The sequence below is a fragment of the Strigops habroptila genome, chromosome 9 (genome assembly GCF_004027225.2).
Source record: "Strigops habroptila isolate Jane chromosome 9, bStrHab1.2.pri, whole genome shotgun sequence".
Classification (NCBI taxonomy): Eukaryota; Metazoa; Chordata; class Aves; order Psittaciformes; family Psittacidae; genus Strigops; species Strigops habroptila.
Window position 1 is genome coordinate 21,589,799 of NC_044285.2, and position 21,762 is coordinate 21,611,560.

The following is a 21,762-nucleotide window of genomic DNA, read 5'->3' on the forward strand; positions in this document are numbered from 1 at the left end:
TTTCCCTCATACTTTACATCACTTTGGAGCTGCCTGGTTTATGACAGCCACCTGTGGCTGTCCCAGGCATCACACCAGTGTCCAAAACACGTGCAAGGCTTCAACCCCATCCTGGGTACGGCCCCTGTAGCCTTGTAAGGGGCAGGAGATGCAGCCAGGGCTGGTGTACTGACTTCCCTTCCACACATGTGGTGAACATCATTTGGGATACCTGTTACACCCTGTGTTTGGTTGAAAGGGCACCTTTTAGAGAAAGGGCGCAAGGTAATGACAGCAGATTAGGTAAAGTTAACTTCAGGAGAGAGGAAAACATTGGTTGGATGAAGAAAATGCTTTAAATCAGATTCTGTGCTGTTTTTAAGGATCTGTTTAACTCCCAAGCGACCAGCCAAGAGGGAGGACCTCTGCGTTTAGTGTTCTGCATTTAGTCATCTGCTGGGGAAGTTCTGAGTGCATTTCTTATCCTTTGAGATCACTTAGCAGCATGCCCACCCGCAGAACTGAGAAGGACCAAGCTGTACATTTCTCATGGATTGCTTTTAGGGAAGAATGAGCTACTGGGAGTCTGCCTGTGTGAATAACACTGAAGGGAGGGAGGTGTGGACTAGTCTGGTGTTTTAAGCAGAGCTTAAAACCCTGAGCTGTTGTCCCAGGCTCCGAAGCTGTTAAGCATGTGGCATCCTTCTCAAAGCTTCATTTCTTTTTTTTTCCTTAGGTGTGCACTAAAGAAGAGCAGGACATTCTTCAGCGAGACTCAAATAAGAGCCAGAAGTTGCTGAAGAAGCTCATGGCAGGTCAGTAGCGATTTCATACCTGTAATATAATGAATCCAATCAGTTGTACATCAGCAGGGGCCCTCCTCTGCCTCCCGGCGCTACACTTGCCTGGATTTTGTGCAGAAATGAGTATCTGTGTCCTGGTGTGGAAATTGTCTAGATCCATTCATCCAAATTATAAAGAATTGCTGGCAAAGTCTAAAAGTGATTCTTTCTTGGGAGCTGACACCTGAATGTTTCTCTGGGATGTGAATTGCCAGGACAGTTGTGAACTTTATTTCCTTCAGGCTTTACTGAGCCACTTCCCCTCGTTGCTGCACAGTGTCTGTGGTGGACATTAAAAGAAAAGGGAAGGGCTGGGAAGTTGGTTTCTTGTATCCTCTCTGCAAGAGCTTGGCAGCATTTCTGGACTCGGAACAGAGGTGGCAACTGCGAGTGTCAAATGGCAGCATAAAATGTCCTCACGCAGAGGCCCCAGGGCTGCTCATTAGGCATTCCTGAATCAATCACATGAACCGGATCGTTGTAGCAGCCCTTGAAAATGAGGATAAGTCTCATGTGGAATGTGTGCTGTGGAAGATGAAGTGCTGCTATCTGATTTGCTGGGTCTAGAGAGGTGGTGGTTAATATTTTCTAATGACTCTCCAACTAACACTTATCTGGGGAGCTAAAAATAGGAACAAAGCCAAGGAAAGCAGGAGGAAGTAATACCCAGTCTCCCTGTGAAGACCTGTGCGTTATGGGGATGCTTGTCTGAGTTTAGCTGAAATATAGCCAAGGTCACAGTGTTCTTGGTTTGGAAAATACACTTTGCTGAAGAACTGGGGAAATATTTACTCTGGGTCTTGGTGTCAGCTTCCCTTTAGAGCTGCTGGGGTGGCAGGAGGTCCTGTAAGTGCTTGAGAGTAACGGCTCATCACAAGTCGGTCTGTTTATCCCGATGTACTTCAGGATCTTCTTTTCTTACCCATCTTATTGCTCTTCCCTTCTGTCCCTGGCAGGTCTTGCTTTGTGCCTTGTCTGTGTAGGTGAAAGCTGAAATGTGATTAGCTGTTTGTCTTGGATCAGCACGACAGGGGAGCACAGGCTTTTTTGTTTCCCTGAAAGAAAGGTGTCAGCCTGCAGGATGTCTTCTGTGAAATGGTTTGCTCCATTGTGGCTTTGATGCAAAACTTTTATGATTTTTGTTCCCTTTTGTTTGGTTGTTGGGGTTTGGCCCCTTGCCAGGAATGGTAAGAAAGAGGAGATGGTTACTGGGAATGGATTTCTCCCTCACTAACAATAGCTAGTCTGAAGACCTGCTGAGGTGCTTTGATGGAGGATTGCATTTGCAGAGGCACACACAGCAGCAGACACAGGCTTGCTTTGTGCTAACTGGCCATTTGTCAGTGATCCGTCCTCACCAAGAGTCTCTCTGTGGAGGTGACAACACTTAGGAGAGAATTTGGCTTTTACGAGAGGACTCAGAGTCTGTGATTGGAGATGGGCAGAATTTAGACTGCCCAAATCGGTAGGGAAGGGTGAAGGAGAATCAAAGACCAAGACCTTTTCTCTAAACACTACCTGGACATTGTCACTGTAGTATTCAAATGTTTCCTCCTCTTTGGAGAAAGGACTCTGTGAGAGAGGCTAGGGGGAAAACTGGGGCTTGAATCTGGTTTGCAAAGGTGCTGATCGTGGTGCAAAGCCCTTCAAATGGTGTTTGTTTTAGGGGGCATTTCCTCAGCCTGCCAAGACCAGGCTTTAAACAGCTGGCTGTTGAGCTATGATTTGTTTTCTATCTTAGGTGCTGAAAGTTCAGGGAATTTGGGTGCCATAAGCAAAGACTTACTGCCTCGCCAAGAGGCCAGACTCAAAGCAGGCCTGGAGATGGCTGTGAAACACAAAGACAAGTTGTTGGAGTTTGACAGAACAAGGTAAGATACTATCTGTGAAACTATGGTGAAATAGCACAAATTCTCTGGCAGGCTAAGCTGCCTTCAACAGAAATGTCAGAGAGTTCATTCTAAAACCTGGGCTGTATCTACAGACACCCTAATGCTGGGGTTTGATGGCACAAGAGTGAACCCCTCAAATAGGTCCCATTTGGAATTTATGGAATCATCATAGAATCCCAGACTAGTTTGGGTTGGAAGGAACCTTAAAGCTCACCCAGCTCCAACCCCCTGCCACAGGCAGGGACACCTTCCACTAGAGCAGGTTGCTCCAAGCCCCTGTGTCCAACCTGGCCTTGAACACTGCCAGGGATGCTGCAGCCACAGCTTCTCTGGGCACCCTGTGCCAGTGCCTCAGCACCCTCACAGGGAAGAGCTTCTGCCTCAGAGCTCATCTCAATCTCCCCTCTGGCAGGTTAAAGCCATTCCCCTTGTCCTGTCCCTACAGGCCCTTGTCCAAAGCCCCTCTCCAGGTTTCCTGGAGCCCCTTTAGGCACTGGAGCTGCTCTAAGGTCTCCCCTTCAGGAGCCTTCTCTTCTCCAGGCTGAATTCCTTGCTTTGTGTCCCTGACAGCCCAGCTCTTGCTCTCTCAAGAATAAAGAAGATCTGGTAGGAGGGCAGGTTTGGGGCAGTCAGTGTTGTGTCACTGTCCCACCATGCTCATCTGCTGCTCTGGTTGTTTCTCACCAGTGTGCGCCGAACCCAGGTCATTGACGATGAATCAGATTACTTTGCCACTGACTCCAACCAGTGGCTCTCCAAGCAGGAGAGAGAAGCTCTCCAGAAGAGGGAGCAGGAGCTGCGGGAGCTGCGGCACGCCTCTCGGCTTGCCAGGAAAATCACCATCGACTTCGCTGGCAGGCAGATCCTGGAGGAGGACAACAGCATGGCTGAGTACCACAGCAAGTGAGTGAGAGCTGGCAGCACCACTGCGTGCCTGAGAGCAAGGAGGTGACAGCCAGAGGTGACAGGGTCTGGCTGAATCTGGGAGAGCAAGCGTAAGGAAAGCTGAGCGAGCCAATCCCCTGAAGGGTGCCTTCAATGCGAGGGTGCAGGTTTGGGTTCTTTTCTTCCTTGAGGGTCTTTCTGGCTTGCAGCATATCATCTCTTTCAGTACAGTTCTGCTGAGACCCTCTGCTAAGCCCCAGTGTGAGAGGCTTGCACAGGGTTTCAGTAGCTGGTGTGTCTGGAGCTGCCCTGGAGAGAGATGTTGCAGAAGGCTGATCCCAGCAGAACCAGTTCACCTCAAATTCAAAGCAGGCTGAGTTTCTGTGGTAGGGAAGAGTGACTGTTCAAATTGGGAATCAGACCGGGTGAGGAGATTGTGTAGTTAGGGGAGGTGGTAAAAAAATGCTTTGGGTCAGGCATGTTTGTGTGGGGAGAAGGGAGATGTTGCTGGGGGGAATTTTCCTGTCTCTTTTTGTGCTTGCAGGCTGGATGAAACCGTCGAAGCCATGAATCGTGGCACGCTGAGCAAGCCAGGCGGGAGCCCGGAAGCAAAGACAACTCTGAGTCCTGGAGTTCTAGTGAATCCCCGTCTTCTTCAGCCTGCTCCTTTGGTCAGTGTGGGTTGAATGATTTATTCTGGAGTAACAACTAAGTCTGGGAGAGTTGAGCATAAGAACTGTGAATTCTGGCATGGCTGTAGTACCTCTGTCCTCCCCCGTGTCTGAGATCCCTGTTAGCCGTCGCAGTTGGAAACAAAGAAGGCTTGCCAGTGCCCTGCTCTGTTCCCTGCTCTTGGTTTATCCGAGTTTTAGTCTCCTGCATCCTTTTCAGGAATGTGGAACATTTTTTAAGAATTTTGACCTCAGCCTAAGGTTGTGTGACTTTTTCAGCATTATTTATATATCTCAGGCTCTCTGAGCCTTCCAGTGCCTAAAGGGGGCCTACAAGAAATCTGGAGAGGGACTTTTTATAAGGGCAGGTAGGGTAGGACGAGGGGGAGTGGCTTTAAAATGAAAGAGGGGAGATTTGGATTAGATAGTAGGAAGAAGCTCTTTATTCTTTAAATCCATAGTGCAGCTGTGATGCATAGAAAGGAGAAGCCTCATGGAGCAGAGCATGACCTTGCTTTTTCTACTGCCAAGCATGGCATGGAAGCAGAGTAGGTTTGCAGGGAGGGAATAGTGATCCCAATGAGAGTAATACCTTTGTCCTTAAATGATGGAAAACTTCAAATAGGATTTACACTTGATATGTGTTGTTCCTAGAGTGGTGCTAACATCTTTCTTGTTTCTTTTGAACACTCTGAAGTGGGTGGACCAAACTGGTTTACTCCCACACAGGAAACCTATCCATTCCATGGACGCTGGAAATGAGCCTGGTTCCGAGCGGAACAGGTTGCGGATTCAGGATCGAGAGCTGCAGGAGATCTCGGATGATGGTTGGTGCCTCAGCATGCACCAGCCTTGGGCTTCCTTGCTTGTAAGAGGAATTAAAAGGTAAAGGGGTGGCCTGAGCTGTGATGTGTCCTGGTCAGCTTTTGCTTTGTAGGTGAGATGGCAAGTTGTGTTCCTCAGGGGACAGCTTCTGATACCTACCGAGAGCTCCCATTTGGAAGCTGTGCTTCCACCTCCAGTGCACTCCTGGTTTGGGACGCTGGTGGAGCCATTTTTCAGGAGACTAGCTAACCTGGAAGGTACAAGTTTCCTCACAGTGGGTAAGTTAAAGAGAGGCTGAGATTTCTGCACTGCAGTTGGGATGTACCCTTCTGGAATTGGACAGGCAGAGAAGCTGGAGATGTGACATGTTCTGCTGGTCTTTTTGACCGTTGTAAAGAAGCCAACAGTGGCACCAGGCTTAGAAAACACAACCAAACACACACACCCCTTGCCACTACTTCCCCCTCCAGAATCAGGTTACAAAGAGAAGCTCCTTCCTCCCAGCATCCCTGGCATGTTAATTCACCTTTCCTATTATTCATATAGAACAAGAAATCTTCTCTAGCCTTTTTTTTTTTTCCTTTTCCTTCATAGAATTTTCCATTCTAGGGAGCAAAGCTTTTTCACTTCCCAAGCTAAAGACACTGTAAGCCTTGCCGTGCCTGGGTTTGCATCCAGGTGGTGTGGGGATGCTGTTGGCTGCCCCAGTACAGCTGCAGTGCCTGTTCTGGGAGCCCAGGAGCTGCAGCTAATGACTGTTTTGTACATGTTCTTACCATGCAGAACTTTTTGAGCTTGGCAGGGTATTGCATGAGCGGATTGCCCCATGGACGTGTCTGGCATACTGCTGTGCTTGCAGGGGATTGATGTCCTTTGCTGTTGCTCTGAACCCATGAGGACATGCTCTGCTTGTGGCATTATTTGTTGCCTATCTCAGCTTTTCGCTGACACGTTGCTTTGTGTTGAAATAGTCAGGGCAAAGCTTAGCAGCAGGAATTGCATTAGTGAAACATCTGATTGAAAAACCTGTCCATGTGGGTGATTTCTACTGAAATTTAAGTCCTAAATTCTCCTTTGTCCTCTAGGGTGGAGGGCAGGACCTGGTACACCTCTCATAGAGGGCGGTTGTGGATTGCAGCTACTGCTAAAAGACCTTCCCCTCAGGAAATCTCTGAACTAGAGACCACCTACAGGATGCTGCTTCAGAAAGGTGAACTTCTCTCCTTGGATCTTTGTATTATTGGTACATTGAGCCACGTAATGAGCAGTGTCAGAAAGGCCTCTCTGCTGAGCAGTTATTGCTGCTTTGCTTTTTAACCTTCTGTTCTTGAAATTCCCTTCATCCTTTCTGCATGTCATCAGCCACATGGGTCTGGTGGCAGCATTTAACTTCTTCCCGCCGCTGGTCACATACTCCAAGCACAAGCACTGTTGAATGGCACCTGACTTCTGCAGCAGCAGAGGACTTCGTTTTATTCTTGGCTCAAGCAACAAGCAGTCGAGCATGTGCTTGCGTGCGTGTGCAGTGGCTTCTGCTTCAGTCTGTTTACAGTGATGTTAAAGGCTTTTCATGGATTCTGACCTTGTGAAAATCAGGATTGAAAAGCTGCAGGTCCTCAAGAAGATGTTGTTCTCTCACGTGGGCAGGAGGATGCTGGTGGCTGCACTCTGTGCCTGTTTGTGCGGTGTTTCTGTGCGTCACCCAGTTTAAATGTCATGCAGCAGGATTGGCTGCCCCCTCATCAGAGCAAGGAGCTCTTCCCACACTCTATGTTCCTCTGTCAGAAGCTAAGCAGGGAAAGGTGTTTATATAATGAAATCTCCCAAACTTAGTCCTGTCATGGTAAAGATCCTGAGCTGGATAAGGAATGACGGGGTGTTAAAATGGCTGTATGTCTCCTTGTGCCTAAAAAAGTAGAAATGTGTGGAGGAGAGGGAAGGGCACCTGGGATTAGCAGACCCCAGCTATGTGTGTGGTGATGTGGAACCCCTGAAGAGATGTTTCTTTTGCTGCAGATGTGGAATTTCCAAGCGATTATCCCTCAGGATGCCTCCTGGGCTGTGTGGACGTGACCGATTGCTTATCGCAAGAACAATTTAGTGAGCAGGTGAGTACAGCAAACAAACCTTTGCAAGTTTGCATTAGCCAGCAGCTTTTAAACAGTGAAACTCATCTCCATGAGATGCTCTGCAGAAGGCAGTGAATGGAGATTTTAGGCTTGTGTTGGGAGAAGACACAACCACTGTGTGGTCTTGTATGCCTGGAAAGAAAACGTACTGAGAAAATGCATTTCAGCAGTGGTGATAGGGTGCAGTGGGCTAATACAGACTAAATCCATCGTCAGCCTCTCTGGTGGTGTTTTGTTGAAACTAGTTCGTCACAAACTCTGAAACCCTTTTCAGTGAGGACTCGTGCCGTTTAATTAAACCAATGCTGCAAGGGCTTGGGGCAGCCGTTACTCTCCTTGCTGCACAGATAGACGTGCACCAGGATGCTGTGGCTGTACTTGACGGAGGAGGACAGGGCCCTGCAAAGCATTAATGTTGTATTTCTGGGTTTCATCCTCCTTTGACAAACTTGGGAGTTTACATGTTACCTGGATGTGGTTTCCAAAGCAGGATCAAGTACCCTGGTATGAGGGAGGGTGCTTGGCCCAAGCAGAGGCATCTAGGTCCATAGCTGCTGGAGCTGCCCAGTGCTTCTTCCTGGAGCTGGAGGTCACAGTGGCCTCACTGGTGAGAGCTGTGCTCTGGTTGGGGCAGAGTCACCAGGAGCAGGAGCTGTGGGAGGAGGTGAGCACCCTTACAGCAGGGAGGATAGACAGGAGAGCTGCAGGGGCTTCATGGAGACCCTGCAGCGGGGACATCAGAGCCCCTAGACAGAGGGAAGGAGGGACAGCTGCAGAGTACTGAGGATCAAGACTCCTCAAGGGACATTTAAGTGGCCTTTTGCTGGATGAGGCAGGAGATTTGGTGACCAGGGACAGGTATCGTGGCCTTCTTCACCTCAGGCTTCAACAGCAAGATCTTCCAGAGATCTCATGCCTGGAGGAGAGGGACTGCCTGTAGTGAAGGCAGATAGAATTGGGAGTCTTTTGAGAAATCTCAACCCCTGCAAGTCCATAGGTGCTGATGGTGTGCATCCAGATGTGCTGAGAGTGTGGCAGATGTCTTTGTGAGGCCACTCTTACCGTGGAAAGGTTGCGGAGATCAGGAGAGGACCCTGGTAACTGTAGAAAGGTGGCTATTACATCCATCTTTGAAAAGGGAAGGAAGGATGATCCTGGACACTTCAGGCCAGGAAATTCATAGAGCAACTCCTCTTGGAAGCCAATTTTGGGCACACAGAGAAGAACACTGGGAATAGCTGGTGTGGATTTACCTGGGGGTAACACTAAGCACAACACAGCTGTTCCTGATGCTGGTTCATACCTCTGCACTTCACTGCCCCTGTACAGCTCAGGTTTGGTCTGATGGGAATGACCAGACCACGCAGGGCTTGAGAGTGAACTGAGACCATCTTGTGAGACAGAATCCCCCAGGCTGATGGGTATCTTCTTGCCATGAAGGGTTGGAGAGGCACCAGCACCTGGGGGCTCCTTCTCATGAAGTGCTCTCCTGGCTTTCCCAAGCCCTGTGAGGTCTTTTAGCATGGATAGATGCCTGGAAACTAGAGATTAAAAGAGTATTTCTGACAAGGTGATGTCTCTTCAGTCTAGGGTGGAAGGGGGAGAGGTTAGAGTATGAGCAGCAGAGGGAGCTTTGGGACTGGAGTACAATGAAATCTAGTGGAGTATTTGGCCTTGTACGGAGCAAGCTTCTGGAGAGAGAAGAGGACTCTAGGGCCAGTGTAGGGATTTTCTTCTGTAGCATCCGCTCATTTGCCATTTGGTCTTCAATAGAGATTCTCATCCTTCTGCTGCTGCCTGTAACAGCAGTGGAAAAGTACACCTTGGTCTCTCACAAGTACTTTTCTGTCTCTAACAATTCCTCCTCTTTGTGGATACATTCTCCGGGCACTGGTGAAATGGCTGTGACAGCTTCTTCCAATCTGGAAATTGCGCTGTAGGCAACCAGTTTTTAATCCTCCCATGGAGGACCTTCACAAGGAGCTGTGTTCTCTGCAAATGCCTCCCAGTCTGCTGGCACTGCCTGGCCACAGAGGCACTGGAGGAAGAGCACTGTCTTCCAGGAGCACTGTTATTGCACCTATTGGCGAGAGATTTGCTTATTGTCACTGTCATGGCAATTCCTGTTTTATATTTCACTGGCTTTTTGCTTCTCCCATATTGCAAACTCATTATAATTTCTCATTTTTTGCCTTTTTACAGTGGTTTTGTCCATTTTTCCCCCAGGATTGCTTTATGTAGTGTTCATTTCCCTAGCTGGTAAGATTGAACTCTGAGATCTGAGCCTCTTTCTGAAGTTGGTTTATGAGGAAATGTGTGTTTTTATGGACTATCATGAGCACCAAGTGCATCTGAAGGAAGCTGAGATTCATTTAACTGCAGTGCTAGCAAGGTGAAAAAGCGTTGCAGTGCCAGCTCAGAAATCTGAGTCGGATCACACTGGGAGTAGGAAATCCCAGTTGCTCACACTGGTGATTCAGCCCAGGTTCATCAGCAACCAGCACCAAAGCCACTTGTCAGCAGTATAATCCAGTGTTTCTTGGGGTACAAGGACGACTCCTAGCTCAGGGGGAGAGGGAGAGGAAGATGACATGGTTTTACATGCAGATACCACTCTTTTCAGTCATTGTGCTTTGCCTCACGCTTCTCTTCACCAGCTCATGTCTGAAGCTTGTTCTGGAAGAAATCATTCCACAAGTGCAGGACAAGCCACGTCTGCAGATTGTTCCCACCACCCGCAGATGAAACACTTCCCTGTCTTGCTCACTGTCCTGTCATGGTGCAGCAGCCACAGAAGTCTGTTATGACTCTTGCAACTATTCCTTCCCATAGGCAAGGGAGAGTCTTCCTGCTCTGTCCCTCCCATGACTTTGCTATTATTTCTCAGTCCTTTTGATGCTGTCACCCACTCCCTGCTCAGCACTGTTTGCAGATCTCATTTCGGTGCTGTTTGCATCCTCTCTCAGGTTGCTAATGAAGATGTTAGTGGCACCCTGCTGGTATTTTTCTATCATTATCCTCATTTAATATATCTTTTTGTGTAACACTTGTGCTCAAAGAGGCAAACTGAAGCAACAATGCTCCGTTTTGCCAGATGCAGCAGGATCGGGCTGAGTCCCTACCCGACAGCTTGTGTTGTTATCAGGGACTGGTTATTTATCCCTGGTATTACTGGACATGTAAGCCTGCACTTGCATAACCCCTTTGGAGGGATCTTGCAGCTCTGCCCCACGTACAGTGCTTGAAGTCCGGCAGACATTGTTGAAGTGGTTTGCAGATCTTCAGGGCCGTGTGAGAAGTGATGACAGAACAGAATCATGTATGTGGTGGCTGGCAGGGAGCAGAGAAAGGGCAGAGAAGAGACGTCCTTGTCATTAAAATCAGCATCAAAACAGATGCCATTGCCCTAATCCCAGTTGTGCTACTTATTGCATGAACTAGTTAAATCTGTTCCTCTGGGTCTCTTTCCTACATGGAAAATAAAGCCTGTCAGAGGTTATTTACACCTAATTTTGCTGCTAAAAGCTGTGATCTTTGGATTGAAGCTGCTCTAGGAGCAGAAGACATTGTCGGGTAGGAAAAGTCCCCCCCAGGTATCGAGTGTCACCTGCTTTGCTCGCAGGGGACTGAAGCAAAAGCCACTTTGTGAATGCAGCCCTTCTGCTGCGGGCTGGGGGTTGGCTGGTGCCAGGAGATCCCTCTGTGTGGCTCTTAAATCGCAGTATTTCCAGTTGAGCTTTGCACATCTTGCACCTCCTGGGAGCGCCTTCTGGGCTCGTTTCCTTCTCTTCATGGCAGCCACCCAAAAAGCCGTGCTGGAGACCAGAATGATCCCTTTGTTTTGCTTCTTGGCACTAAAGGTGACCTGGAATCTTTGGGTTTATTTTCCCCCTGCTGAGATCTGAGCATTAGCGATGGCTTTTCCTTGCTCCGGGCCTGACATCACCGACACCTCGAGCCGAGCAAGGAGCTGCCTTTCTTTTCCTGCATGAGGTGTTGGTGACTTCAGCAGTGCTCGCTGGGGAAACACGGGATGGCGCAGGCAGGGCTTGGCAGGAGGCTAAACCAAGCAGGGAAGTATTTACATTTATGCCGTTTTAATGTGCTCTGAAGTCCATGTTCATTTTGCAGATGACTTTGATCTGAGAGACTATTACTTTAACTGGAAAAAGAACATTTCCGCTGCTGCTATTTTGGTAGCTGATAGGTGTGTTTGGACTTAGCTTGAATGCAAGCACACACACACGCCAATATATAGTTGTAGCCATTATCTGGGGCTGAAATATTGGGTAATTGCATTTGACAGGAGTAAAGTGTTTAGTTTTCATTTCTAGGTGCTCACTTAGTGTCCTAAATCTGCACAAGGGAACACATCTAAGCTATTTTTGTGCCATGAGATTGCAACTATCATTTAAACAACTATCATCTTTTCCTCTCAGGAAATTTGTGTTTAATCTCTTGTCCTCCTCTTCCCTCCCCAGTGAAAATAACAGTAAAATAAGAAGAGACTCAGGTGCCAAGAGTGGAGAACTCACTTTAAATTCTCAAGCAGGAGTGAAGCAGGGTAGAATTTTTCTGTATTTGGACTCCAGAAGGTGCCTGTTTAGATTCTCTCCAAATAAAGGAACAATAGCCTGATGGTCATATTTTCCTAAGGAAGAAGTTAATGAGAGGGAGAAACACAAACATATAAATTGGCGTGGACTTCGAAGAATGGTGTGAATACATAGACACTTTTTATGAGGACCTTGTCCCTAAAGTAAATGTTTCCTAGCGTAGGCTCTGAGTGAGACAAACGTGTGTTTGTGTGCTGCTGTGGCTGCCCTGGCACCTTCACTTGCCCCCCCACCTCAATGGGATATGTGCCTTTTCATTCCTGAGGCTTAGTTATTGCACCTCAACCGAGGGTTTTGAAGGCTAGATCAGATGTACTTCCTTCTGCAGCAATCTAGGTGGCTGTTAATGATTGAAACCAATGAAAGGCCTTTGAACTTTACAGGTCCCTGAATTCTCCTAAGCTGAATTTGTCTTTTGCCTGGAGCTCGGTGCCAGATCAAGTAGTATTAGGCCTTAGCCTGGCTTGCAGGGTGATGCATCCCTTTATTTGGTTTCTCACAAAGCCCTTGGTTCGTGGTTCTACGAGCAGAGCAGAGCAGGCAGGCAGCTGGTTTGGATTATAGACAGTAAGAGCTGGGGGAGTTTTTCCTGATGTGAAGTGCTTTGGTTTTCATCAGAGGCTCTGCTAAGGCTCCAGCTGCCTTGCATAAGCCAGCAGGTTTACTGAGGCCACTGCTCAGTCTGTTAAGATGAAGGAGAGATTGTCACTTGATGATGATTAATTTAGGAATGCATTAACATGCCAAAGAAATCGAATGATAGAGGCTAGCTTGCCCTCTCCTCTGGTTTCCGAGGCCCTAGGGAAAAAGTGAAGCCAAGGCTGAAGCATATGACTTAATTAATGCTGACTGTGGACTTAGCCTCTGTTACAATTTCAGCAAACTAGGCAGTGATCTGTGAGGTTTTCCCCCTTCTCTCAGATGTGGTCACTGATACTTGCCGCCTTCTTGGTGCTTGGTTTTTATTTAATCCTGAAACCAAGGCTTAGATAAGACCAACCTCGAGCCTGGCTGCCACTCAGGTGCCCCACACTGTCACCATCTGGTTGTAGCTCCAACAGGTTTAGCTGTGACCACCCCTGAGGTGGTGACCCCAAATGACAGGGGAGCTGGCAGCAACAAAATATAACCAACTGTGGTAAACATGCAAGTGCCCAAGGACCACACTTGCTTAAGCTGTCTCTGGCACGTCATCGATTTCATAACCCCAAACAGACCAGTCGTGGGGGTGCGTGTCCCGGCTCTGCCGTGTGTCAGGCCGTGAGAAATCCCATCCCATTGATGGGATTGAATCAGTAGCTGGAAGCAGAATCACTCCTCCTCGGGGAGCAGCAGCGAGGGCCAGCGCGGGGAGCGGCAGCTGCCTGAGTGAAGCAGGACAGGGATGCAGGTGCCTTGCCAGTGCTGGACTGTGCTCCCCAGAGCTGGGGTTTGTCCAGGGTTCAGCTGATCTCCATCACCTGCTGCGCTCGGCTCTGCTGTTTTACCCCTGCGCTTTGCAGCTCTCACTTCTGCAGGGACGTTGCGAAGTGGATTGAAGCTCTCTGTCTGTCTGTATCTAGGAGGGCGCAGGTGCTGTGAGCTGCTCGAGCCAGAAGCAGGTGCCCTGGTTTCCCCTTGTCCTCTTCCCCATGGCCTCTTCCCTCCTCCTTGCCAGGTCCCGACAGAGAGCGCGGTGGCAGGGCCTCACTGCAGCTGGGGTTAGTGCTGCCTCCTCCATCCTTGGGCACAGGAGGATGAAAGCGGCTCTTCCAGCTGACCTTAGAACACTACCAAGTATTTTTCCAAGTCCATCCAGTTTTTCCTGATGGCTGTCAGGCACTTTATAAACATCTCAAGCCCTTCTCACGCTGCTTCTAGGGTTTACCATGGGTGGGTGTTTCCTCAGGCTGGCGTTGGAGCTGCAGAAGGGTGTCGGTGGCTCCTGCCAAGCCAGTTCAGGGAGAACAGGGGGGTGCAGCATGTGCCCCATGTTTGCCAGCACCACTGAGTCCTCCACTCTTCCTGTGGACTGGAGCTCTGGCATTCTGCTCAGCATTTAAAATCTGAGTGCACCAGCACAGGTTTGAATGTTAAATCTACATTTCAAAGTGCCAGTATTATTTTTAATACGTTTTAATTGCTTCCTCTGCCCTTTGAATCAAAGTACAGCTTGTGGTATAGGAACATGACAAGAGCCGGGCTCAAGGCTGGAAGGCGGAGAACACCCACCGGAAGGATCCAACTGGCTGGGGGAAGGATCCTGCGGTGATCCCAGCCTGCTGTGCCTGGATCTGGGTGTGTACCAGCGGGCGAGGGGCAGAGCAGGCAAGGGCTGAGAGGCGTTGCTGTGGGACAAGGGGGAAAGGAAGGCAGGCTAGCAGAATTCCTTGTGCATCCTCATGAAGGGTGCCTGTGCCAGCACAGGATCTGCCAGCAGCAGATGTAAGCTCTCAAAAGCAGCAGGGAGGATGTTGACTGCAACAATGCATCAAGGCTGCGGTTTGTAACCTCAATAGTAAAGCAGTTAACTTTTTTTTTTTAACAAAGACATTTTGATTGCCAAATCCATAACCATTAGCAGCTGTGGTTTCGAGCTGTTCCTTCCTCACACGTTGCAGTCTAGACCTGACAGGCTTTCAAACAAAAGTTTGGCTGCCGGCTTTTGTTTGTGTTTCTTTGCGATCCTGCTCTCTTTCCTTTTTGCCTGTTGTGTTGATTCGGATTGAACATCAACACATACCCCTGTTCTGACCCAGCCTCCATGGATCATCTCCTCTGCATCCATGTGGTCTTCTGTGAGAAGTGCAGTGTGTAGAGCACCTCGGGTGCATGTCCACAGGGCTGCACAAGGATGCTTCTGCCTCAGGCTAGAAAATTTGGCATTTCTAGAAAGTTGGATCTGCTTTGGGGTTTCTGTTTAGGAAAATGTTGTTTCTCTTTGGCCAAAGGCTGGTTGGCCTGTGCTAAGGCAGAGGAATGGGGCCTTAAAAGGTGGTGCTTGAAAATGTGCTCAGAGTTGAGTGTGATGCCAGACCATGTCGTGAGGGAGATCAGACCTCGAAGTGAAGCGCTTGGTGCTCTGCAGTGCTGGAGGTCTGAGTCAGGAAAAGGCGACACAGTGCAGTGGCAAACCTGAGACTCCTGGTTTGGGCGATGGCTCCTATTGCCAGTCAGGTGCCATCTTTGGGTGAACATGCCCTGGAGCACTTCAGGATTGGGAAAATTGGCCAGGTGATCCCCCAAAGTGAATGTCCTGCTAGTGGGGTCATGGAAATTATGCCGGTAGAACAGCAGATGGGGAAACGATGCTTCAACACCATTCTCCTTGGAAAAGCAACAAGGATGGATGTGGCACAGACACAGCGGTTCCTAAAGGCTGATCCTGCGGGCTGTGAGAAGAATGGTGGTTTTTTTTTCCCTCTGATATTAATAACTCCTACCTGCAGATGGACCACAGAGCTGGTGACTGAGCGTCAGGCACTGGAACCAGTGTTACTGCTGGTGCTGCCTTACTGGAATCGGGGAGTTTGCAGCACCCACAACTGGATAAGCATCATCTTTCTCACTTTTGGTGGCTCCATTCTTCCTGCATCCATGTGTCCATGTTGCAGGCATTGCCACAAATGCTCCTCTTTGGCTGAGGCACTCTTGGTGCTCGCCAGAAACTCCCGACTTTCTTTTCCCTTTTGCAAACCACTAAAGAAACATTTTCTAGCTGGATGGTGAGCGATTTCCCCCTGGAGAGGAGGAGAAAATGGCTGTTTAGTAGTTAATTACCTGTTACGTTGGTCTGACAGCTATGAAGCTTATGAGGCATGAAAGAAGAGCAGATCTGCCTCTCCCACAAATCACCATGAAAACGGGGTGAAGGAAGTTGTGCCTGGCTCCCGGGGGATGCCTCGCATTCTGCTGTTCTCCCTTGCATGTGGCCAAGGGGCTTCTCACACCACGCAGGGAAGAGCCCTGTGCATGTTTTTGCCTGCTGGGGAAGGCTGATTTATTGCCTCTGCTGGTTAGGGCAGCCCTGCTCTTTCAGAGGAGATGCTGTTGCCGCCAAGATGATTTTTTTCCCTTTGAATGCATTTTACAGGGAGCTCTCTTGCCAACACATGGGCTCCGCTTGCTTTTATTCTTTCCAGACAGTGTTGCTTTCCAGTGCTGCCTCTTTTATTTCGGAGCTCTTGGAGAGCAGCAGGGAAATGAAGGCTGGAGCTGGTGTCTTGGCCCGGCACTGCCTGGCAGAGCAGCTGTATTTCCCCTGTTGTTCACTGAGGAGGCACGCCAGGAAAATGATTCAACCCTTTCCATTATTAACCTTGCAGAACAACTCAACCACCTCCTTGCTGCTTGGTGCTAGTGCCCCAGGGCCACCCCTCAGCAGCTGCAAGATGGAGAGGATGGCAGCCACGTGCTGAAGGACTACAGGTTCCAGCGTGCAATTCTGCGCCGTGCTCCGGCTCACCGGGTTGCGCGTCGGGAATGTGTGCTGGCGCGCTTGGCTCCGTGGGCAAGCAGAGTGGAGGAGAGCTCAGGCTGCATTGCAGGGCTCTGAGGCCAGCGTGTGTAAAACACCAGGGCTGTTCCCGGCCGGTGGTAGCATTTGGTCTCTTGCACCGCCTTTGCTTGTCTCCTTTTGTGTCTGGAGACCTTAATGAGAGCAAAAGATGCTCTTAAAAGGTTGGTAGCGAAGCTGCCAGGGAGCGTTTGGCTTTGTGCTGTGCAGGGCCGCTGCTCCAGTGCACGCGGTGCCTTTGTTCCTTCCTCGGATGTGGAGCAGAGCTCATCCCATTAGTGATGGTTTGGCTCCCCCCTGGTGTGTTTGCCTTTGGGTCTTTCTATTCCCCTGCCTTCAGTGCACGCCACTCAGGTTCAAGCAAGTGCAGCTTACTGGGGAGGGGTGAAGAACTCGAGGGGCTCGGGACAGTCCTTCTCCATGTTTTGTTTTGCCCTGTGCTGAGATGGAATTGGGATGAGCTGAGGGTCCTGAACACCGCATGGCTCCCGCATCCTGCTGCAGGCTGTACTCAAATCACGACAAAAAGATTTACTTCAACAGATTGGAGAGGGAAAAAAATGAGCAGGATTTTCTGTTTCTCTCAAATGTCGGAGAAGGTGGGTTCCTGGCTCCGTGGCTCCAAGCTGGCTTGTCCCCTCCTTTGCTCTTTTGCTGTGGGCTGTGGAGTGAGGAGGCTGGCAGCCCTGCTGCTATTTCTGGTGGTGATGAGCTGGGGATGGGAGACGAGGGATGGTGAAAACAAAGTGGAGGGAACATTCATTAGCAATTATCACTGCTTGCAGCTTGATTGGGGCGGCTCTTGGGGACATCTGATAGCCTCTTAATACATGTTCAAAGCGCCGCTCCAGCGAGAGAGTGAATGTGGTGGCCAGTTTGTAGAGGAGCACAGCACTCAGCTTGCTTTGCCAGTTAACCTCGAGCTCTTTCTGTGTGTGTTAAGCTGCCTTGAGATCTGCTTTGGGGTTTGGGTTATTTTTTTATTCTCTGCTAATCTCTTTGCAGCCGGGATCTTACAGACCTGTTTGTTAGCAGCAAACGGAAGCCCGGCCGGTGCAGTCACAGCGATGGCCTAAGCAGGGCGGGTGGTGCCGGTGCTGGTGCAGGGAGCGCGTACGTGGGGTTTTTCCACTGTGTGAAGCAGTGGGCTGGAGCAGCAGTTGGTGAGCCGTGCCGGCTGTTGGCAGCCCACGGAGCCCATCGTCCTCCCAACTGCCTGTCACAAGCCCGCTACGAGGTGGCAGAAGGTCTGAAAAGAGGCTGAATCATTTCTTTTACACTGTAGTTACATTGCATAGTCCCTCTCTTTTGAGCTTTCCTGCTCATCTGCAGGATTGGAGGAGGGTGGGTGTTCTCCTTGAAGGACAAGCTGGCCTCTGGACTATATTTGGTGTAAAGAGCCTTTTTAACCACCTTCTCCTAAATACTGAGTTGCTTCCTGGTGAAGGCAATGTCAAAGCCTGGAGTACTGACAGCTTTGGTTTTTACACCCTCAAGATTATAACCATGAGTGCTGCTGGGATGAAGAAGGAACATCCCCCATTGGACTCCTTGCTGGGTTTGGCCCTTGGCTTTTGCTTTCCTTCTAAGTTGACCTTTTATTTAAAAACCTGCTATTGCAGATCCTCTTTATTGGGGATCTGCTCTGTCTTCCCCCCATGGCACACTAAGATGTGGCTTTTGGGCTTTTACTACAAGTCTCAGGTTTGCTGAAGTGCTGACGGGCAGTGGCTGCTCTCTGTGGGGTGTAGGAGTTGGCAGTAAATTTGTTCTCTGTCTTTCAAGCTTACTGCATTGCAGATTGTAGAGTGACTCGACCAACTTCTTACAGCAGAAACATTGAGAAATTAGCTTTTTACTTGTTAAACACTTAGGCAGCCTTGGAAAAGGTAATGGAGGTAAATGTGTTTGGCGGCAACCAAACATCAAGACGCTGTCTTTATGGCAGCATCTCTGCTCAGAGCATAAGTCATAGAATCAGAATCAGAGGCTGGTTTGTGTTGGAAGGGACCTTAAAGCTCATCCAGCTCCAACCTCTGCCACGGGCAGGGACACCTTCCACTAGAGCAGGTTGCTCCAAGCCCCTGTGTCCAACCTGGCCTTGAACACTGCCAGGGATGGGGCAGCCACAGCTTCTCTGGGCAACCTGTTCCAGTGTCAAAGTCAGCTGAATAGTTGCCAGTAGGAGAGGCATCTTTGGCGTGAGGCAGGTAGGTACCAATGTCCTAGTGCTGAGCTAAGCTGCAGAAAGAGCCAAAGAGGTGGAGGAGTGCCGCCGTTCAGCCCCGCTGTCTGTTGTGGTGTGGTTGATGACCAGACAAGATGCCGTAGATACACCAGATGAGTCAGTAGGTGACATTGCTCATGGCGATCGTGTGATGCTGAGAGCAAGCACTGTTTAGGAGGCTAAATAGCAACAGGGAGAGATTTTGCAGAGGAAATACTAGCAGTGACCTCTAGGGAATGAGGTTCATGGAGGTGGTTTCTAAACACCTTAACTATGGCTGTGCTTTTGCCCCTGGTGAGGTGACCCTTTTTTGAGCAGTTCAGCCCATTAACCCACCAGAAAACTGACTTTACACCAAAAATCCCTAAATTTCTGCAGGATGAATGAGTTTAATTGACTTGTGGAAAGGGACTGGGGTAAGAGGGAGCCCATTAGCCCATTAGCTTGGCTCAGCATCTTGGGGCTCAGCATCTTGTGGGAGCTCAGCCTCATCTTCTCCACCTGGGAGTATCTCATCCCTAGGCAGAGGAAAGGGTTACAGCTTTTTCTCAGCCCAGTAGGCAGGAATATTCTGCTTTTGTTGTTCGCCAGGGTGGGATAAGAGGTTTCTGGGGTAGGTACAATAGGAAGCTTTAAATGCAGTGGCTGGACCGGGGTCTTGTTCCCTGCTGCCTGCGAGTGAGATGCCAGAGGAAGGACCGAAGCCTTTAAAATGCAGGGCACGGAGGGATTTGGCACACGTACAGAGACATACCCTTGGAGCGAAGATGAAAGGCTGTGGTGTGGAAATAAACCCAAGTTGCAGCTGTGGCATCCACCTTGGCCTTGGGATCGAATTGAGCTGGAAGCTTTTGGAGCTGAAGGTTTGATCCTGGTTTCGAATGAAAGCTGTCAGTGGAGAAACCAACTGGGCTGTTGCTTTCGCTGCTGATGCCAGGGTGTAGAGGTGGCTGTCAGGTGTCTTTAGAGGCACATGATGATGGTCCAGGTCCACCTAGGAGGTGGCTGAGCAGGTCTGGGAAGCAGCTGGACTCAGGCAGCAAGACCTCTGGTCCCAGACACACATCCTGGCTGAAGAAGCCACTGGCTGAACCACATGTGGTAGAACAGGGATGGACCACCTCTGTGACCAGGTTTGGATGGTGGCTTGCGCCCCACCGCACTGTGGTGTGACCTTTGAAGGCTGTGCTGGTGCAGGAGCTGCTGGCTGTGTCAGGTCCTCTGGCTCCAGAGAGGCCATCAGTCACCCATGTGATGCTGAGAGCGATGAAGTGGCGCCAGCATTTCGCACTCACCAGGCTTGGCCGGGGATATTCACATTGGCTCTTTCTAACCTTCCAAGATCCTCCTTCCCTGCAGATGGGAAATGAAAATCCTTGGCGCTGGCGTGGAGCAGTGGAAGCAAGTCAAGTAGCGTGGCTCAGTAAAAAGAGAGGAAGAAGCCTGTCCAACCCTGGATGGGTACAGGAGGGCAGCCGCAGGCGATGCTCCCTGGCATGGGCATTGTACAGAGCAACACGTACATCTCTCTTGCTTGGTGAACAGCTCTTACACGCTGTTGTAAAATGAGAGGTGTTGGAAATGCTTTCCCCGCTTGATCCAATCCCAGTGTCAGGCTTCTGTAAATCTCCCCTAACCACTGGCAAAGCTGCCAAACCCTGCTACAGCGCGGGGAGAGCGGGTCGCTCCCTGCTTCCCTCTCCATGCCCAGCTGTTCCAGGGCAAATCCAAACTCATCTTGGCAGGTCGGTGAGAGCTTTTCAAACACTCAGCCTTGGAGTCATTTGTTAGTAACAAATGGGGGATTTGCCAGGACACGCTGCTCCATCTGGTCTGGCATCCTGTCCCCTACAGCAGCCTTGACGGATCTGCTTGAGGAAGGCAGGGGAGCAAAACGAAATAGAAGGCAGTTTTCCCATGGAAGGAAAACCGCTTCTGCAGTCTGCTAGAACAGTGTTTCCAGGGCTGCAGCACCTTTGTGGCATGCCCTCGCCTCTGTGCTGTCAGTGCAAGGGCTGCAGCTAATGGAGAATCCCAGTGGTGGTTGGTACGTACATTTTCTATTACTGTTTTTCATTTCACTTCTGAGCACCAGTGAGGCTGAGCTGCACCCAGACAGGACTTGGGTGCACTTCCCTCGCTGAGTAGTTTCCTTCTCCTTTTTCCTCCCGTGGTTAATGAGAGAAACAATGTGTTTATGCTCTTCCTATAAAATTCCCCCATGTCTTCATCACAGTGAAATCTCTCCGTAGGCTCTGAGCGCAGAGCCAGCCCTGCACGGGAACAGCCGGCTTCTCCAAGCCATCGCCTTAGTGAGTTGCAAGTGTTTTCTATTGCTCAGCCTTTAGATGCAGCCAAATCTCAAGGGCTGCATGTCCCACCACAGGATGGTGTGTGCTTTCCAAATCTCAAAGCCTTTGTGTTTGGACCGAGCTTTGAGGTGAAGAGATGGGGATGTAACCGTAGCTCCAACAGCTGCTTCAGTAGAAGAGGTGCCCATCACCTCTTTGGGTTTGCCAGGCTTTTCTGTTTGAGGTGCTGGTGTGCTGCCAGTGACTGACTGGGGTTGAACAGGGGTATCCACATCCCCAGCCAGCTGAATTTGGGAATGCATCATGCTCAAAATGGGTCCCATGCTTGTCCCAGCGTGAAGCAGGGAGTGAGCAGGCAAGCTTGGGAGGGCAGGGCCCTGGCTGCCTCTCTGTCGACACCCCACGCTTTAGATCAGCTTAAGCTCAGTGTGAAGCTGCTCCTTTGAGGCAGAGAAGCACAGGTCAGTGCTAAAGGGGGCTGAGGAGGGTTGGGGAGCACACAGGGAAGCGCCTTGGGAACAGTGCCTCCTGGAAAGGGAGCAAGATCTGGCAGAGGTGCGATGAGAAGAGGTGTAGTGAGGAGCTCACTGATTAAAACCCAAGCCTGGAATTGTTGGTTTTATTTTCCATTAGAAGTTACTGAACTGGTTTAGTCTGAGCTGCTGCAGCCCAGATATAATCCACCTCTCACAATTTCCCTGCTCCTGACCACCGAGCTCTTTTCACACCACAGCAGCCAGCCTGACTCTGTTCTCTGTGTGTGCGTGTCTGTGTTTCACAGTATCCGGATCTGAGCCAGGAGTCCGAGTCTCCATTTGTCTTTATCTGCAATAATCCCCAGGAGATGGTTGTGAAGTTTCCCATCAAAGGAAAACACAAAATCTGTAAG

The 21,762-nt window shown here is 49.8% G+C and overlaps 1 protein-coding gene across 1 annotated transcript in view; it reads left to right on the plus strand.

Annotated features, from left to right (window-relative positions):
• The window catches only part of TRIP4 (thyroid hormone receptor interactor 4), a 30,775-nt gene that overhangs the window by 4,277 nt on the left and 4,736 nt on the right, over nucleotides 1–21,762 (plus strand). Inside the window, exons 5-12 of the mRNA XM_030497941.1 lie at nucleotides 716–794; nucleotides 2,563–2,692; nucleotides 3,401–3,616; nucleotides 4,143–4,269; nucleotides 4,967–5,154; nucleotides 6,180–6,304; nucleotides 7,111–7,202; nucleotides 21,655–21,757. Coding sequence (XP_030353801.1) covers nucleotides 716–794; nucleotides 2,563–2,692; nucleotides 3,401–3,616; nucleotides 4,143–4,269; nucleotides 4,967–5,154; nucleotides 6,180–6,304; nucleotides 7,111–7,202; nucleotides 21,655–21,757 — 1,060 coding nt within the window. The remainder of the gene's footprint in view (nucleotides 1–715; nucleotides 795–2,562; nucleotides 2,693–3,400; nucleotides 3,617–4,142; nucleotides 4,270–4,966; nucleotides 5,155–6,179; nucleotides 6,305–7,110; nucleotides 7,203–21,654; nucleotides 21,758–21,762) is intronic.